An 18,053-nucleotide genomic window follows, 5' to 3' on the forward strand; every position below is an offset into this window, starting at 1 on the left:
TCAGGGGTCATCCCGAGCGACAGACTCACGAATAGCCCCTGGGCATCTCCAGGTGTGGCCCTAAACAGAAACGAGAAAGGGGACATTAGGTAAAAGCTTTTTTCCCCAAGACTGGAAATGACGAAAAATGATGAAGAAACTACCTGTTCATCGCACATACAACTTGGGCTTCCTTTGGCTGTCTCAGGATGGGGGGGTGTGCTACCTAACCCAAGATTTAGTAAGTCATATGGCTAGACATCTTTTTTGTGGTGCCAGGGATGAAAGCCAGGTTCTCACGCACGCAAGGCTGGGGCTGCACCACTGAGCCACATTTCCAGGCCCCAAAGATCTTTCCTGATCCCAGACTCTACTACACCAACACGTTGGCCAGTGAATCTGCTCCAGGGCAGAATCTTCCAGCAAAGCGGCTCTGGGGATGCCTGAAGCCGTGGGTCTGTCACATCCTGAGCTGTGGTTGCGGGCCCCCACTGGGGCCTCTGGGAACCTGCAGCGCGTGGCCTGTGGGGAAGCCCTCAGAAGATGCTCTTGGCTTGTGGGCTCAAGTCCCAACAAGATGGCGTCATGGCGGTCAACTTCGACGTGGAGGAGGATGAGTCTCGGACCTCGAAATGGTCTCTGGCTCTCTGCCCCACTCAGATCTGCACAAGCAGCATCTCTCCGGCGACCGAGGAAACGGGTTCACCGCAAAGTTCTTGAGGAGATGGGCAGGTGGGTCTTCACCGGACCTTCCTCTAGCCCTAGGCACAGCCTCGAGTTTCATTTTTCTTTCTTTTTGTGTCACACCTGGCGATGCTCAGGGGTTACTCCTGGCTCTGTACTCGGGAATTACTCCTGACGGTGCTGGTGGGGGGGATCCTATGGGATTCTGGGAATCGAACCCGGGTCAGCCTCGTGCAAGGCAAACGCCCTACCCGCTCTGCTGTCGCTCCAGCCCACAGCCTCGTTTTAATGAGCCCAGTGAACCGGCTCTGCCTTGCAAAGGAATCCGAGGGCCGCTCCGCTGCCAAGTTCCAGGCGCTTTGCCGTGACTCTCAGGAACGCGGGCCAGATGTAGGTTGAGGATGTCCGCGCAAGAAAGATTATAGGGCCAAGCTCCACCTTCCTTTACCTGCTCCTGTGTCGCCCCCCTGGAATCTCAGATTCGGCCACGACAATGAGGTCCTGTTGCAGCGAGAGCCGGCCCTTTATCACCACTTAAAATCTAATTAATCCATATTGAGGCACAAAGATTTCTGTTGTTCTTTAGGGTGAGGGGTCACAGAGCCCTCTTTGTTCGGGCTGCCACTTAGAATCTTCCAGCATTGGGGGTATAGTTTTACCGGGCACATTGGAAGGTAACAGATCAAATCCTTATCGGAAAGCCTAACTCATAGTTTTAACAGAGTCCTTTCGGCCTTTACATGAAACATTATATGCAAGAGGAACAAAAACACATTTCAGAGGCCCCAAGAGTTAATGACCAAAGCTTATATTCCCCGCGGCATTGATCTGAGACAGCACAGCAGACACCAAAGGCGGCCGCCCTATAGGGCCGCGGACCGGCGGCCATGGGCCTGAGTCGGAGAGCCGCCGGGCAGTACCTGGGCCTCCTGCTCTCCGTGCTGGGCTGGGTCTTAACCATCACCACCACCTACCTGCCGCTCTGGAAGCATCGCAACCTGGACCTAAACGAGATGGAGAACTGGACCCTGGGGCTCTGGCAGGCGTGCGTGGTCCAGGAGGAAGTGGGCAGACAGTGCAAGGTCTTCGAGTCCTTCCTGGCGCTGCCTGCCGAGCTGAGGATCTCCAGGATCTTGATGTTCGTGTCCCACGGGCTGGGCGTGCTGGGCCTGCTGCTGTCCGCGCTGGGCCTGGACTGCCTGCGGGTCGGTGAGAGGCCACCAGGGCTCAAGAAGCGGCTGCTGGTGCTGGGCGGCCTCCTGCTGTGGACGGCGGGTGTGGCGGCGCTGGTGCCCGTGTCCTGGGTGGCGTACGGGACCGTGCGGGAGTTCTGGGACGAGGCCATCCCCGAGATCGTGCCCAGGTGGGAGCTGGGCGACGCCCTCTTCCTGGGTTGGTTCGGGGGCCTGTGTCTTCTCCTGGGAGGGGGTCTGCTCAACTGTGCTGCCTGCTCGAGCCCGGGGGTCCCTGCTGCGGGTCTCGAGGCTGGGGCTGCCCCCCCAACTCCGCGGGCATCCCCGGGAAACGGAGCCGCGGACCGCAAAGTGTCGGACCTGGATCTGCCCTCTGTCGCAGGCATGCAAGGGTCTTTGTAAGGAGGGACAGCGGGACTCCCCCAGCATCTTCTTCAAGACCCTCTCCTGTCCTTCCCCTCGCCCAGAGCCGGAGAAGTGAGAGGCCACGTGAGAGCCAAGAGGAGAATAGGATATTGAGCACGGCCTAGGTAGGACAAAGTGTGGCGGTTAACTCTGTGGTCGCAGCCCAGGGCCCCTGCAGCTTGCATATGCTAATTTATATGCAAATTCTTGCATATGCTAATTTTATATTTCGGTGGTCACTCTTGGGGGGTGGTGAGTACTTGATGGTGGTTCCTTTCCTAAAGAAAACAGCAGCACCCAGTGCAATTAATTCTGTCAACCACCCCATGCTGTCATTAGTGTGACTGGGGGAACCCTGGTCTCCATTGCAGGGTGGCCTTAGGGCAGGCTTCCTGCCATCTGGGACCGGATTTTTTTTTTAACCCTGCTTAAGATTTTCACAAAATCCTTGTCCTTTCAGACTCAAAACATAGGCCCATGTCCTCTCTCTTCCCTCCACAGTCCTGTCTTTATGGCAGACACAACCTCCAGAATATTCTGCTTGAGACTCAGACATTGCATTTGCCCTCATGAAAACGTCCTTTTAGTCAACTGAAAGGGACCAAACTATGGCCAAGGGTTCTAGGTGGCGAGTCCCACAGGCCTTTGCTGACAGCTTGCTTACTCTCCCCCGGCGCACAAAACATCCCTCCCGGAACCCTCCCAACAAAACAAAACAAAACAAAACAAAACAAAAAACCCCCAACCCCCCTCAGGTGCTCCTGTTCCTCCGCACAGCAGGAATGTGACTGTCAGGCATGCAGATCATGCCCACCTGCTATCTGGTTTAGGATTGTTTTCAGGCGCCATGTGTTGAAAAAAAATTTTTTTAAAGGAGGAAGGAGAGAAACGCACACACAACTTAAGGCTGAGAGAGATGATTGGTAGAAGATGTGTGTAGTGGGTTTGAAAAAACTTCGCATAACCCTATTTTTATTTGCTTTTGCGTTTTGGATCACACCCAGCGATGTTTAAAGGGTCATTCCTGGCTCTGCACTCAGAAATCTCTCCTGGCAGTGCTCAGGGGGGCCATATGGGATTCTAGGGATCCAACCTGCGTCGGCCGCGTGCAAGGCAAACACCCGCCCCATTGTACTATCACTCCGGCCCCAACCCTATTTTTAAAAGCTGTAGCTCACACCTTAGGACAACTTCCTTACTGAGTGCAAAAAGTCTGAAACATGGAAATTTGACGGGCACAATTAGGACCCAAAGGTGGGGCAGGGAGGGGGCCCGCTGGGCGCCCACTAAGCCGTGTGCCTTTAGCCATGGGCTTTAGAAAAGTGCCAGCAAGTGTTCTCCCTCTCACACTGGAAAGGGGCGTCTCTCCGTGACGAGCTGCCGCCGTGAAAACCCAGCCCAGAGGAGACAGAGCGGGCCCGGCCACGCCTTAGCGTGACTGCTTTGCGGGATGATTTCCCATCCTTTTTTCTGTAACCTGTTCACCAGAGACGCAAACAACAGTGACTCTGGCAAGAATTCGCCTATACACACACAGTGGGGAGGCGGGGGGGGGGGCGGGAAGCGTCTGAGCTCGTGAGTGATAACGCAAATGTCACCCTTCTCTGCCGGGAGCACCCGCGGCCGGCGTGGGGAGCAGAGAGCATGGCTTTCCGGGCTAGAGCCGGGGTGCAGCTGGCGGGCCTCCTGCTCGCGGCGCTGGGCTGGGTGCTCACCTGTCTCACCACCTACCTGCCGCTCTGGAAAAATCGCAACCTGGACCTAAACGAGATGGAGAACTGGACCCTGGGGCTCTGGCAGGCGTGCGTGGTCCAGGAGGAAGTGGGCAGACAGTGCAAGGTCTTCGAGTCCTTCCTGGCGCTGCCTGCCGAGCTGAGGATCTCCAGGATCTTGATGTTCGTGTCCCACGGGCTGGGCGTGCTGGGCCTGCTGCTGTCCGCGCTGGGCCTGGACTGCCTGCGGGTCGGTGAGAGGCCGCCGGGGCTCAAGAAGCGGCTGCTGGTGTTGGGCGGCCTCCTGCTGTGGACGGCGGGCGTGGCGGCGCTGGTGCCCGTGTCCTGGGTGGCGTACGGGACTGTGCGGGAGTTCTGGGACGAGGCCATCCCCGAGATCGTGCCCAGGTGGGAGCTGGGCGACGCCCTCTTCCTGGGCTGGTTCGGGGGCCTGTGTCTTCTCCTGGGAGGGGGTCTACTCAACTGTGCTGCCTGCTTGGGCCCGGGGGTCCCCCCTGCGGGCCACTACACGGCAGTAGGAGCTCAGTGTCCCCCCAGAACAGGTGGCCCTGAAACTTGGCTCCCCGAGAATCTGAGCCAGGAAGCGTCTGCGCTCAGCTCTGCAACTCAGTGACCCTCGCAGAGGCTGCCACGTCCCCCGACCCCCTTCCTGGGGCCCTTGTTCTCTCCGGGATGGTGCATCGCTCCCACCTCCCCCACCCGGACCCAAAGCCATCAGGATGGCCTGACTCATGACCAGGGTGGGTGAGTTTCCCAGAGCGGAACGGAGAGGCATGGACAGGAAGGAGCCTGGCCACCACACTCCGCGGACGCTTCCCGGAGCGTCTGAAAACCCTTCGGACCTGGAAACCAGAGCCTCCACTGCCGGGCCTGGAGCCATTTCAGACGAGATAAAGAAGCAGAAGGAGCTGTGCCAGCCCGCTGCCGGAGAGGGGGGCACGCACGTTCCCCACGGCCTGAGCCCGCCTGCTCCTGGCAGCCATGCCCGGCCAAGGCTCCCAGGCGCTGTGACAAGCCATGAGCTGGTTGTGGGGAGACGGAGGTAAAATCTGCAAACTCATGTGCTGTGCTTGGCGCGGCCCCTGCCTGCTGGCTGGGTTGGGGTTGGGACAGAGGGGGGATCCCCAAGAACTTGGTCTGGAGTGAACTTTTTTTGTTTGTTTCGTTTTAATCAGCAGCCTACACGGGCCAACCAAAAATGATCCTCAAACGCTGCTGGCTTGGGGCCTCCTTCCTGTAAGATTTTATATTTGCACAATCCAGGCTAGTTCAAGCAAACTCTGTCCAACCAGAAGACAGAGACCCAGGCATGCAATGAGGCCAAATTAAAGGCTTAGGCAATATGTCTCTTTGCTAAAAAGAAAAAAGGGGCCTCTGAGAGACAGTGCATGGGAAGAGACTGAGCTGGGGCCCCCCTGAGTTGGACCCCCAGCACCCCCTATGGCCACCTGTGCACAGCCAGGTGTAACTCACCCCCCACAACAACCAAACCCGCTGACCGTTTTTGTTTCTACTCCAGAACACAGGAAAAATGAAGAAACTGAAGTTAATCTATGTGGTGTATTTGCATACTTTTACAAACAAGACAAATTAAAACAGAAACATTCGGCATTTAAACCTGATTAAATATTTAGTTCAGTCCTGAGCTTTTGATATTTAATACAATACAGATAAAGTGATAGGAAAAAAAAACCCCAAGATATTAAATTTATTTGATTTGCATGCTATAGAGTCAGCTAAGCTTTGTTCATTTTGGCTAGCAATTTTCTTTTTGTACCTGTAACACTTGATTTCTGATATACAAAATTGTAATAACATACTGGTAATTCAAACTTGAGAACTAAATATTACATTCTTTTTACCCTGTGCGGAATAAATTCTACCTTTTTAAAAATAGTATTTATAATATTAAAATTCATATTTGCCCGTATGGTTTTGTGATCAAGTTATTAAAAAGGTTTGTCCTTGTGAATCACTGGGGCTAGTACAAAAATGATAGGACTGTTAAAAGCTGCCTATAAATACACAACACTATTGTTGATTTCTAAAGTGTGGAAAAGGATTATATTAAAATACATTGGTCTCTCGTGTTAGAAATGAGCACATAGTGTAGAATAGACCCGAAAGCACTGTGGTCAGAACGGTTAACTGCCTGCCCGAGATACAGTTTAAGCTGTCACACCTGAAACTTTGTGTGACGGTGAAAGGTGAGAGCGAATCTGATGAAGATTTATAAAGCTGTCAATAGAGAGCCTCTTCTATGTCAAACACTTACAATGGCCAGAACCAAACTATATATTAAACAGAACATAAATAAGACCGTAAATAAATAAATGAAGAAAATAAAATCGTACGGTACAGCTACACATAATTGTATAAACATTTTCATGGTCGAGATGAAGAAGCCGCAAAACAGCCGGCCTTCCTTCACCTCTACATTAAATAAGCTTCTGTCTTTCACATTTGACCTTGACAAGGATGAATGGATGGGACTCTCGCCTTCCCTAGTCAGGGAGCAGAAGCGACAGCCAGCTCGCCAGGCTGGTTCTGCTGAAAGTGGTCTCACATCCAGTGAGAACTGCAAATCCATTTGCACGTCAGTGGCGGGGACACTTAGGAGCAATAGCGAATGTTCTAGGCTTAGGAACTGCTTCATCTGAATCTTGGTTCTGATCAAAGGAACCTTCCCAAATAGGCATCATTGCTTTGAAGGGAAAAAAAAAAAATTTTTTTTTTTTTAAAATGCACCATGAGTAAGAATTCTAGCTTAGGAAGAGACGTATTTGGCGCTGGTTGTTTTCTTCCCTTTTTCTTTTCAAAGGGTGCATTCCTTTAAGGTGGTTTTTGTGTGAAAACCAAACAAGACCCCCCCTGCAACACAGCCTCGGCCGGCTTGCTCTGCGAGCTGCCTAACCACAAACGGCCTCCTGGCGTCTCCGACAGCCCGGGACTCTGACATCGACCGACGCAAGGAGAAGCTGGACCCCAGGGGCTGAAGAGACAGGCCAGCCGGGAAGGCAATGCCTTGCACGCTGCTCACTCACCACGGTCAATTCCTGGCACCGCACCTGGCCCCCGAGCACCTCCCAGCGTGAGCCCGGAGCACAGAGCCAGGAGTAACCACTGAGCACTGCTGGGTGTGCCACCACTCCCCTACCCCCATTTTTTTTTTTTAAATCAAAGCAAAGCAAGGCTTTGTCCAGGTGGCTTGAAGCTGCCTCCACAGAGCGGGGACGGGCAGGTGGCTGTCCCACAGGGAGGTCCTGGCTGGCATCTGGTCCCCCAGGGCCATTTCTCTCAACAAACGGCCCCGCCTGTTCTCTGCATTCAGGTTCTTCCCTCCTCCCTCACAGGGGGCCGGGGTAGGGGTGGGGCTCGGCCAGACACCAGGTCTGCCTGGGGGACAGCCTTTCTCCTCGGACCTTCTAGGCCACTTCGATTCATCCCAGGGGGTCTTTCCTCTGCCCCCTGAAAGGTTTTCCCTGCAGCTTGTGGGTGACGGCCCCTGGTCCCTCCCGGACCCTCTGAGCTGGGGAAGCCAGGGAAGCCCCCAATTTCGCCTCCTGACTCCGGGCAACTCTCTGCTGGGGCCAGCGGGAAACTCCCGGGACACTGCGCTTCGCCCGTCCCCCCTGCTGTGGGCGTGTCCTCAGCTGCCCCCGGTGCTCAGAGCCTGGGCTCCGCCTCCCCCCACCGCCAGACACAGACAAAACGGAAACCCAGGAGATCCAGGTTCCCGGCTGGGCCTGGGTCCCTGCGTGGGAGTGGCCGGCCCGTCCTGCTGCCCATCCCGCCTGCCATGGGGACGGGCCCAGCCCGTGGTGGGGGCGTGTTCCTGGCCACCCACCTCCCCAGTTTTTGGGGGGTGGGGGGAACCGGATGAGCCCACTGTGGTTTTCTGATTTCTTTCCTTTTCCAAGCATGTAGGGATTACATTCGAGTCACTTTTACAAATGAACGTGTCTCCACCGGGCGTGAGGTGGACGCTCTTTTCGGAGGGGCCGGGCTTGGTCCCGCCGCCCCGGGGGCCGGCCCGCGGGCAGCTCACACGTCGTCCGCTGGCAGGGCAGGGATGCTGATCTTGGCCCGGGTGAAGTAGGCCATCTTCTCCCTGCGGGAGAAGACACATGGGCAGGCGCTGCAGGAACCCAGAAGCCTGGACCCCGCTGGCTCGGGCCAACTCTGGGGTGTCCCGGGTCAGACCGTGTCTACACCTAAGGCAGAGGGGTCAAGGGCCACATCCAGGGGGAATTCTCGGGACCCGCCCCCCCTAAAGTGCCTGCAACCCAGGAACTTTCTTCAAAATCAGCAGCTGCTGGGGGAGGCAGGGAGGGGGCGTGACGGGCCAGTCTGCCTGGAACCTGCATCCAGGAAGGTCCACACGGCACACAGTGGTGCCGTGTAGACGCAGAGCGGCAGGGTGTGAAGCGAGGGAAGGATGAGGAGGAAGAGAGAATGCAGGCCCGGGGCACTGAGGGATGCCGTGCACCCCGAGCCCGCCTTGTGACCACGGCCCACACGCCCGGGGCCCATAGCACAGTCTCCCAGACCCGCCCCGCTCTGCCCTCTCCAGTGGGGTGCTCTGGGGAACACCCCCACCCCGACTTTCGCTCCTCCCCCTGAATCGCCACTTGGCCGGGCCTCTGCTCCCCGTGCAGCCTCTCTGCGGAACCTTTACCCTGCATGCACCCCCCCTGCCCCAGCCCTCCCACCCCACCCCTGCCCATCCACCCTCTTCCCGTGTCCTCTCCCTGCACAGGGGGAGGGGGGTCTCAGTGAGGGTCCCCCAGCCGTACCCCCTGCCCCGAGGCCGCCCCATGTCTGCTCGCGGTGGCTCCCCCTCGGGGTCCCGGAGCTCCCGGGTGCTCACGGCGCAGCCTCCAGGAGCCGGTCCCCCTCACCTGAAGGACTGCACCTCCCGGGGCACGTTCTGGCTCTGCTCCCGGAGGCGGCTCACATCCTTGGACACGCGGCGCATCAGCCTCTCGGCGCTAAGGCCGTGCTGCTGCTCCTCCTGCGCCTGCTCCGCCTGCGGATGGAGGAGAACACACAGGTCCTGGGGCCTGAGTAAAAGCCCGGAGGGCTGCCTGGACGCGGCAGCGCTCTTCCTGCCACCAGCAGGCAAGCTCCAGCGTGAGTCACAACCCCAACCCGGACAGATCTTGTCGGGAAGGCAGAGGCCGACCAGTGGGGACAGGGCGAGCCCCCAGAGGAGGCCAGAAAGTCACAGCCAGAAGGTCCAGCGCTTCCCGGGGTCCCTCCGCTGGCGGGGCCAGGCGCTCGCACGGCCCGAGGCACGTGGCCAGGCCACACACGCTGCGGCGTCCAGAGGGCCAGGAGCCCTGGGGCTCCGGAGAGGGCGAGGCTGGTGCCCCCGCGCCCACAGCCGCCCCACTGCGGGCTTTGGGGAGGAGGCCACCCCTACCTGCTTCTCGGCCTGCTTCAGAAGCTTCTGGAAACGCTCATCGTCCAGCACCCCGGGCGGCAGGTCGGTCTGGCCCTGCGCCTTCAGCTCCTCCAGCTTCTGCCTCAGGCCGCGCAGGGCCTGCAGCTCGTCGTTGAGGCGGCTCTGGCGGGTGAGGGACGCCGCCAGGTCCAGCTCCAGGTCCAGCGACGTGCGCGCCGGCCGCTCCTGCGCTGCTCTCCTCAGCACGGGCTGGCACACGGCCTGCGGCGGGGAGACCTCAGGTAGTGGTGCCACAAACCCCTCACTCCACATCCCTCCCGAGCCCCTCACTCCACACCTCTCCTGAGCTCCTCACTCCACACCCCTCCTGAGCTCCTCACTCCACACCCCTCCTGAGCCCCTCACTCCACACCCCTCCTGAGCCCCTCACTCCACACCCCTCCTGAGCCCTCACTCCACACCCCTGAGCCCCTCACTCCACACCCCTCCTGAGCCCTCACTCCACACCCCTCCTGAGCCCTCACTCCACACCCCTCCCGAGCCCCTCATTCCACACCCCTCCCGAGCCTCTCACTCCACACCCCTCCTGAGCCCCTCATCCCACACCCCTCCTGAGCCCCTCATCCCACACCCCTCCTGAACCTCTCACTCACACCCCTCCTTAGCCCCTCACTCCACACCCCTCCCGAGCCCCTCACTCCACACCCCTCCTGAATCCTCACTCTATACCCCTCCTGAGCCCCTCACTCCACACCCCTCCTGAATCCTCACTCTATACCCCTCCTGAGCCCTCGCCCCACACCCCTCCCGAGCCCCTTACTCCCACCCTTCACTCCCTATTTGTGTGGTCCATCAGCCTTTGCACTGAGTCCGTGCAGATGCTCCTGAAATGTGGGTGACTAGTCAGGGAGAGGGTGTGTGGGGTAGGAGCCTGTGGGCTCCCTGGGGCTGTGTCTTTGGGGGTCTGTCCCTCCAGCACACCCAAGGGCGGGTCCCTCCGCCACCTGCTTTACTTTCTCGTCCCTTGTGTGGTGGCCAGCACCCAATCTGCGTGCCGAAACACCCACTGAACTCTCATCACCTGCAGCTTCTCTTCCTTTGGGGGAGGGACATGGGGTCTCCTGGCTTGGCACCAGGGCCCACTCCTGAGGGCTGGGGGGACGGCCAGGGGCTCTCCGGCAGAGCATGCGCCCCTCCCTGCTGTGCCCTCTGGAGCAGCCTCTCCGCTAGCTAAAGCTCCTCCAGTGAGTCTGGGACCACCCACCTTGGGCTTTCAGCGCACAGGGACCTGAGCCCTGCCTGGCCTGGGCTTCTCCCAGGGAAGGGGCAGGTGTGGGCGCCGGGCACAGGGTCTGCGAGCGGACTCGAGGCTGAGGCCCTGCTGCACCGAGATGCAGCCACGCTCAAGACTCACGGCCCAGGCCTGCACGGGACAAGGGGGCAGCGTGTCCCTCCAAGCACCGCCGTCACTGGCCAGCACATCCCTCCAGCCCGTCACTGGCTAGCGTGTCCCTCCAGCCCATCACTGGCCAGCGTGTCCCTCCAGCCCATCACTGGCCAGCGTGTCCCTCCAGCCCATCACTGACCAGCGTGTCCCTCAAGCCCCATCACTGGCCAGCGTGTCCCTTGAGACCATCACCGACCAGTGTGTCCCTCCAGCCCCATCACTGACCAGTGTGTCCCTCCAGCCCATCACTGGCCAGCGTGTCCCCCACCAGGTCAAACCCAGCAGGTGGAGCACGGGGACAACTCCTGTCTCTGGACAGGCCGGGACCCGGTGCTCCGAGGGGGCACCTACCCTTTTGACCCTCAAGCTCCGCCGCTCCGTGGAGTTCCTCACAAACAGGGACTTTTTCGCCAGGGTTGAGCTGTCACTGTCGCTTCGATTTAACTGCGGGTAGCAGAGGGGAAGAGCCAAGAGTCAGCGGAGGAGGGAGGCGAAGGGAGAGGAAGACGCACAGAGTGACACGGGAAGTTTATTTCTCTCAAGGAAACCCTCGCCCAGAACGGGGGTGGGACAGGGGGTGGGGCTTGATTCTGCGGGAGAATGGGACAAGGACAGACCCCAGAGAGACAGAACAAGGGAGCCTGGGCTGGATGCAAGGGGCCGAGCCCCTGTTCTTGGGGTATAAAACTGAAGTGGAGGGGTGGCTGGGGGGCGGGAAGAAGGGAACAGGAAGTGACAGAGGCGGAGGGAGGGGGTACTGAGCACTCTGGTAGGGATGGTTCAGTCACTGGCCATCAAGACCACAAATAGGAACAGCATGGTGTACATCTGACCGAAAACAATGACGGCAATAATGAAAAGTAGTTTAAGGAGAAGGGAGAAGATCCTCTCCAAACAAGTTTTCCCCTACTCTCTAGACTTTTCTGGAACAAGGGCGGAGCTCATTCGTAGACAAACGCCAGCGTCCAGAATGGGTTCGGTAAAAATATCCACGGAATGGATGAACTCCAAACTCCCAATCCATTCCTCTAACCCATTCTACAGGGCGGAGTTTCGATGTCTCTCGACCGTCACTCTGTGAAACACGGGTGAATCCCACGGTATTCTCCCGGGGCCTTTTATTGTGGTTTCTTAGCTGGTTCTCAAATCCAATCCTCGATGTTCATGTTGGCAGACTTCAAGCCTGAGCCGTCCACAGCCGAAACACACAGAGCTGGACGCAGCTGGGACCTCCCGAAAGCTTCTCCATGCCGCTGGGGGTCCAAAGGCGCCCACAGCAGCCCCTTCACATGCCACCCGCATCCAAGGGACTAAGGGGACATCAGGGTTGCACCCCCCAAGTGGTGGTATCATGTGCGTGCGTGTGTGAGTGAGTACGTCTTGGTGGCCCCAGCCGGTGGGGTCTGCCTGCGGTCACCACGGGGTAGCTTGGTCACTGGGATCCCCTTACCCGGCAGATGTACTGGTTCCGCTCCCCAGGGGAGAAGGTCTGCGAGCGCACGATCAGGCTGCTCCTCACCAGGGGGCGCTGCCGAGTGCTCAGCCCGCCTCGGTCCTTGGGGCGCACAGCCAGGCCTGCACTGCCCGCCTCCTCTGTGTTGGTCTCCTTGTCCACCTGCAAGGCAATGGGCAGCTCCTGAGGCACGGTCACCCTCCTTTCTTCCACACAGGAAGGCCACAGAGACGCAGTGGGCCGGGGGCCAAGCCAAGAGGGCGGGTCGGGACAAGGCACCAGCACCACGTTACCCAGGAAAGCCTTTACTCTCGGGTCCTTAAAAGTCAGCCTCTGGGGGCGGGAGCCGTAGCACAGCGGGGAGGGCGTTTGCCTTGGACACGGCCGAATCCGGGTCCGAGTCCCAGCATCCCATATGGTCCCCCGAGCACCGCCAGGAGTAATTCCTGAGTGCAGAGCCAGGAGTAACTAACCCCTGAGCATCACCAGGTGTGACCCAAAAAGCAAAAAAAAAAAATTAGCCTCTGTGGGACGGACAGAGGTTTGTCTAGCCCGGCCACTGTGACAAAGTCACCTTTAGCAAATGAGGTCTACGAAATGCAATGCACATGCATTTGCAGGGGGAGGGGCAGGGGAGACCCGCAAAGGGCACCTGGGTTGGCATGCATGAGCCCCGGGTGGATCCCTGGCACCACTGGGGGTGACCCTGCAAGCCAAGACAAGCCCCCGGCCCTCTCCCCAACAAAACAGATTGGTCTGCAGGGTGCAGGGGCTAACTACAGCTCTGCAAAGGGTCTTACTCACAGGGCTGGAGCTACAGTACAGCGGGGAGGGCATTTTGCCTTGTGCTGGCTGACCCAGGATTGATCCCTGGCACCCCATATGGTCCCCCGAGCCCTGCCAGGAGTGATTCCCGAGCACAGAGCAGGGAGTAAAGTCCTGAGCACCACCGTGTGGGCCCCACCATCCCTCACCCCACAAAAGGAATTTAATAAAAAAAGATTCTTATTCAAGAATGCTTAAGTACTCAATGCTCCTGATTAGTTCTCTCTAGAATAGCAAAGTATATAAGAGAACTAAAGTGCACTACAGATTTATACGGAGTATGTAATTGTGTGTCTATAAATAGAGCGTCTCTGGGTCTGTGGAAACGCAATAAAAGAGCGTAAACTCGGCATAAGTTGGTCTGACCCCGTGGCCCGCTGCTCTGCTCCTCTGCAGAGTCTATGCAGGGGCTTAGCCCTGGGCTGGAATCTTCTAGGCTCTTCTAGGCTCCTCAGCGAGGGCGGCCTGCTGGTCTCCCAGTGGCACGCAACGCTCCCAGGTCACTTGTCACCTTCCAGAATTGGTTCTGGCCAGAGGCCTTGTGTTTGACGGATCCTGAGTCACGCTGTTTACCCGCAACGGGCTCGAAATTCCTGGACTAGTCACAGACCCGAAGCAGTGCCAGTCATCTTGGGGAAAATCTGACGTTGGAAAATGAACATTCGGGCTCCACTAAACATTTCGTAGGGGTTTGGGAACTGGCTTGACAGGAATCCCGAGTTCCGTCCCCTACAGCACCTGGTCCCCGGGAGCACCGCTGAGGGTGACCCCTGGAGCACTGCCCAGTGCGAACCCCCATAGTAACAAAATCAGTGGTCTAGTCCCACAAAATATGTTTATGTTCGGGAGGGGGCAGACCCAGCAGTGCCCGGGGATCGAGACGCCTGGTGGTGCTGGGGACCGATGAGGAGTCGGGGTTGAACGGGGGCGCACCAGAGTCAGGGATCTGCCTTGACCCCGATACTGTCGACCCCAAGTGACTTTCCTGGGAGCGGATTTCGCACAGTGTGCTGTACACACCCACATACACCCACACTCACACTCAAAAACACACACCCATACTCACACTCACAAACACACAAACACATACAAACACACATACACATTCACAAACACACATGCACACACACAAACATGCACTCAGAAACACACACACACTCACAAACACACATCCACATACACTCACACTCAAACACAAACACACATACAAACCCACACACAAACCCACACTCATACACACTCATACACACACACATCCACTCACAAACACACATCCACACACACTAACACACACCCACACAAACACACATATACATACTCACAAACACACCTACCCACTAACACACACGCACACACACACAGAAACACACACACACCAGGGTTGGGCCTGGTTAGTACTTGGATGGGAGAAACAGACACATTCACACATTCACACACACTCACAAACACATACACAAACATATACACACATACTCACAAACATGTGCACCTACTTTCACACACAGAAACACACTCACACACATTCACAAACACACACACACCAACATATACACACATATACTCACAAACACAGACCCACTCTCACACACACCCCACACCCCTCCCCCACCCCACACATCCCGACTTCGGGACACAGTGTGGCTGCAGCTGCTCACCAGGGTGGGGGTGCCCGTGTGCGGCTGTCCGCCCGGCTCCCTGCCGTAGCTGCTCCCGCGCCTCCCGCCGTCGTCGGCCCTCAGCTGGGGCACATGGGCGCAGGAACGGCCGCAGGACCTGGTGGGTCCGGCACTGCCTCCGTCTGCCGGTCTCCCGGGCGCCTCGTCCTTGGCCGCCAGCTCCTCGGAGGCCTCCCGGAGCATCTCCAGCCTGCGGGGGAGAGACGCGGTCGGCCCCTCCTGCCACGGGCCCATCCCGCACGGAGACACAGGCCACCTTCCGGCACGCTCAAGGCAGCTCCTCCGCGGGGGCGCCCCAGAAAGGCAAGGTGCCACGGGGCCCAGTCACCCCAGCCTGAGGCTGGAAAGTGAAATTTACGAAACTGGAAATCACCCCTCACCTTTAACCCCACCATCAACGATGGACACACGGGGCAGGCGCCATAGGACAGCCGCAGGATGTGGTTTGAAAAGGTGGGGTCCCCACCCAGCGGGGTACAGGGGGCCCACCAGGCCTGCAGGTGACTGACCCGGGTTGGATCCCCGGCACGCCATATGGTCCCCGAGCACTGCAGGAGGGATTCCTGAGTGCAGAGCCAGGAGTAAGGCCTGAGCATCGCTGGGTGTGACCCCAAAATAAAAATAGAAAAGACAGGCGCTGAGCAGAGCTCCCCCCACCCCGCCCTGAACACTGTCAGGACAGCCTGACCCCCCACGAGCTATGAAGGAAAGGGCTGACGTACCAGTCTCCATCGGGGCCCCTTTGCTCCTCTTCCTCCTCCTCTTCCTCTTGTGCCAACTCTTGTTCCACAGCCAGCAGCTCTGCTGACGTTCGAGCCAGCAAGGCCGACACTGCGTCCTGGGGAAAGGAGAAGGTGAGTGACCTGGGCCTGCCAGGCCTGCCGGGGAAGCCCCGTGCACAGAGAGCCCAACTTCCGGATGGGCTGGGGTGGGCCCTGAAGGCCGCCCACGGGCTTCCGCTGTTCCAAACACTGATGGTAAAGGGAAGGCTCCAAATGGCAGACTGCTAGGAGTGTGGGGCAGCGAGGCGGCCGTCAACCACCAGCTCCTGGGGGGGAGACACGCTGAGCACCCAGGGCCCGGGCAGTGTCTGTGTGATGCCAATACCGCCCCAGGTGGTGAGGCGCAAGCAGGAGTGCAGAGACGCCCCGAGGGTCCCCCGAGTCCTGCCAGGAGGGATCCCTGAGTTCAGAGCCAGGAGTAAGCCCCAAAACCAAGGGGGGCCGGCAGGGGGAGAAAGGGTAAAATAAACCTGAGATAACCAGAGGATGGAAAGATGAAAGAAGTAGGTGCTGAGCATAACAGAGAGAAGTAGTGGAGGGCTGGAGTGATAGCAGAGCGGGGAGGGCATTTGCCTTGCATGTGGCAGATCTGGGTTCAATCCCCGGCATCCCATATGGTCCCCCACACACCGCCAGGAGTAATTCCTGAATGCAGAGCCAGGAGTAACCCCTGAGCATCGCTGGGTGTGACCCAAAAAGCAAAAAGCAAAAAAAAAAAAAAAAGACGTAGTACAGAAAAATATCCACTAAACCCAAAACTGGTGGTGTGAAATGACTGGGAACAGCGGACAAAGCTTTAGTGGGACCCACACCGGAAATGGAGCAAAAGCTCAAATGACTCAAGTCCGGGATGGAAGAGGCCTTTCGAGGTGCAGGGCGGGTGCAGTGCAGACACTGTGAATGCCGACAGATGAGGGGCCACCCGCTTGGGACCAAGTGGTAATTCACTAGACAGACAATTTTCTTTTCAGAAACAATGTTGGGAGGGTTGGAAGGTCACAGGCAAAAATGCCACCGCTGTAGGGACGCAGCATCTTTTGATGACACGGCGCATGGAACAGAGCGAGGGACGAGTAGCTGAGGAGTCCAAGGCCAGAGCTTCCGGGGGCTCCTTATTCCGAGACGCGATGCTCCTCCAAGCCCCACTCACCAGGTCGATGGCGTCCACCGCTAACGGCTGGTCCACGAGAGGGGCGGAGTCCTCGCTTTCATCTTCGTCCTTTTTCCACAGCGTTTGCTTCGACTCAGAAGGTAGCAAGTTATACCACAGCGTGAAAATCTCATTGGAAAACGGTAGATCGGCCAGACTGATCTGGGTTCCAGCCTGGGAAAGGAAACCAAGGTAGGGTGGGAGAAGGAGGGAAGAGAGAAAAAAAAAATTTCAAAAGCTTGAAGCCGTATTTGCTCCTGCTGCCAGTTCAGAGGACCGAGTACGCTCGCTTAGGGCTGCACAGGGCGGTTCTCTCGTGATGAAGCGGTATTAGACTGCTGCTCTGCTCGGCCCTGGCCGTGCCTGGTGCCATGTGGTGGCAGAGGCGGGAACCCAGACTCCACAAGCATGCAAAGCATGGCCGAGTCAGTGAGTATCTCTCCGGCCCCTGGGTTATTTCAACAACCTGGAGATATCTCATGTTTCCAGGTGTAACTGAATAAGCCATAATCTGCCGTCGAAAACCCCCCCAGCCCTCCGCCTGCAGTACTTGGGGAGATACTCTCTTGCCAACACTTAACGACTCAGCAAGCAACTTTTGGGGCATTTGGGGGAGTTACACCCAGCAGCTCTCAGGACTTACTCCTGGCTCTGTGCTCGAAGCTTACCCTGGCAGTGTCTGGGGAAGGAACCAGGGTCAGTTGTGTGCAGAGTAAGCGTGTTAACCCATGCATCACAGCCTGGGCCCCTAAGCTACTTTATTTGGTTTGGGGACCACGCTTAGTGGTGCTCAGGGCTTTGTCCTGGCTCTGCACGCAGGGGTCACTCTTGACGGGGTTCAGGGGCTCATCTGGATAATCACCATAAATTATCCGCTGACAAATTTCAAAATGAACAAAAACTGGGCTCTATGTCTATGAAAGAAAACTAACTAGATATTTATGACTGGTAAGCATGACCAATGAACACATTTGCTGGCCTGTTATAGACGTGCTGTGCATCTCTGTCTCTGCTTCTCTTTAAGTCAGGCAATATTATTAAACTTTTTTTTTCTTTTGTCTCTTTTGCATACAGAGAAAGAATTATGAAGAACCCTATCATCCCTTTAGCCCTGGGTCCTGCTGAAATGCAGGCCTTTTACATTTTCCACATTTCCTACTGGGTGGTGGAGTTCGAGAGGCGCTTTGAACTCACACACGCGTCTGCCAGTGCCCGGCTACGGGCTGTTTAAAACGTGACTGCATGTCATGTTTTCTGGTGATTCGCCGATGCTGTGACACACTATTTGGGACGGTAGAAACCTTCGAGTTAGCAGCTCC

General features: G+C 57.4%; 3 protein-coding genes across 3 annotated transcripts in view; 2 read left to right on the forward strand and 1 right to left on the reverse strand.

The window, feature by feature from the left end:
• The first annotated feature begins 1,550 nt into the window (after positions 1 to 1,550).
• On the forward strand, positions 1,551 to 2,258 carry LOC101541105 (putative claudin-24). Its single transcript, XM_004614720.2, has one exon. It carries the CDS (start codon positions 1,551 to 1,553, stop codon positions 2,256 to 2,258), a length of 708 nt encoding a protein of 235 aa, XP_004614777.2.
• A 1,647-nt stretch (positions 2,259 to 3,905) lies between these two features.
• On the forward strand, positions 3,906 to 4,607 carry LOC101540841 (putative claudin-24). Its single transcript, XM_004614719.2, has one exon. The coding sequence runs from the start codon at positions 3,906 to 3,908 to the stop codon at positions 4,605 to 4,607; it is 702 nt and encodes a 233-aa protein (XP_004614776.2).
• Positions 4,608 to 5,535: 928 nt separating this feature from the next.
• WWC2 (WW and C2 domain containing 2) overlaps positions 5,536 to 18,053 on the reverse strand; it is a 129,995-nt gene continuing 117,477 nt past the window's right edge. The window contains exons 16-23 of the mRNA XM_055132488.1: positions 16,735 to 16,908; positions 15,525 to 15,640; positions 14,782 to 14,992; positions 12,299 to 12,463; positions 11,200 to 11,292; positions 9,420 to 9,662; positions 8,896 to 9,023; positions 5,536 to 8,105 (exon numbers count right to left, since the gene is read on the reverse strand). Coding sequence (XP_054988463.1) covers positions 8,039 to 8,105; positions 8,896 to 9,023; positions 9,420 to 9,662; positions 11,200 to 11,292; positions 12,299 to 12,463; positions 14,782 to 14,992; positions 15,525 to 15,640; positions 16,735 to 16,908 — 1,197 coding nt within the window. The 3' untranslated portion in view covers positions 5,536 to 8,038. The remainder of the gene's footprint in view (positions 8,106 to 8,895; positions 9,024 to 9,419; positions 9,663 to 11,199; positions 11,293 to 12,298; positions 12,464 to 14,781; positions 14,993 to 15,524; positions 15,641 to 16,734; positions 16,909 to 18,053) is intronic.

The sequence above is a fragment of the Sorex araneus genome, chromosome 1 (assembly GCF_027595985.1).
Source record: "Sorex araneus isolate mSorAra2 chromosome 1, mSorAra2.pri, whole genome shotgun sequence".
Taxonomy (NCBI): Eukaryota; Metazoa; Chordata; class Mammalia; order Eulipotyphla; family Soricidae; genus Sorex; species Sorex araneus.

Bases quoted from the DNA above. Each gene is read 5' to 3' on its own strand.
- LOC101541105 (XM_004614720.2), top strand. From the start codon at position 1,551: ATGGGCCTGAGTCGGAGAGCCGCCGGGCAGTACCTGGGCCTCCTGCTC.
- LOC101540841 (XM_004614719.2), top strand. From the start codon at position 3,906: ATGGCTTTCCGGGCTAGAGCCGGGGTGCAGCTGGCGGGCCTCCTGCTC.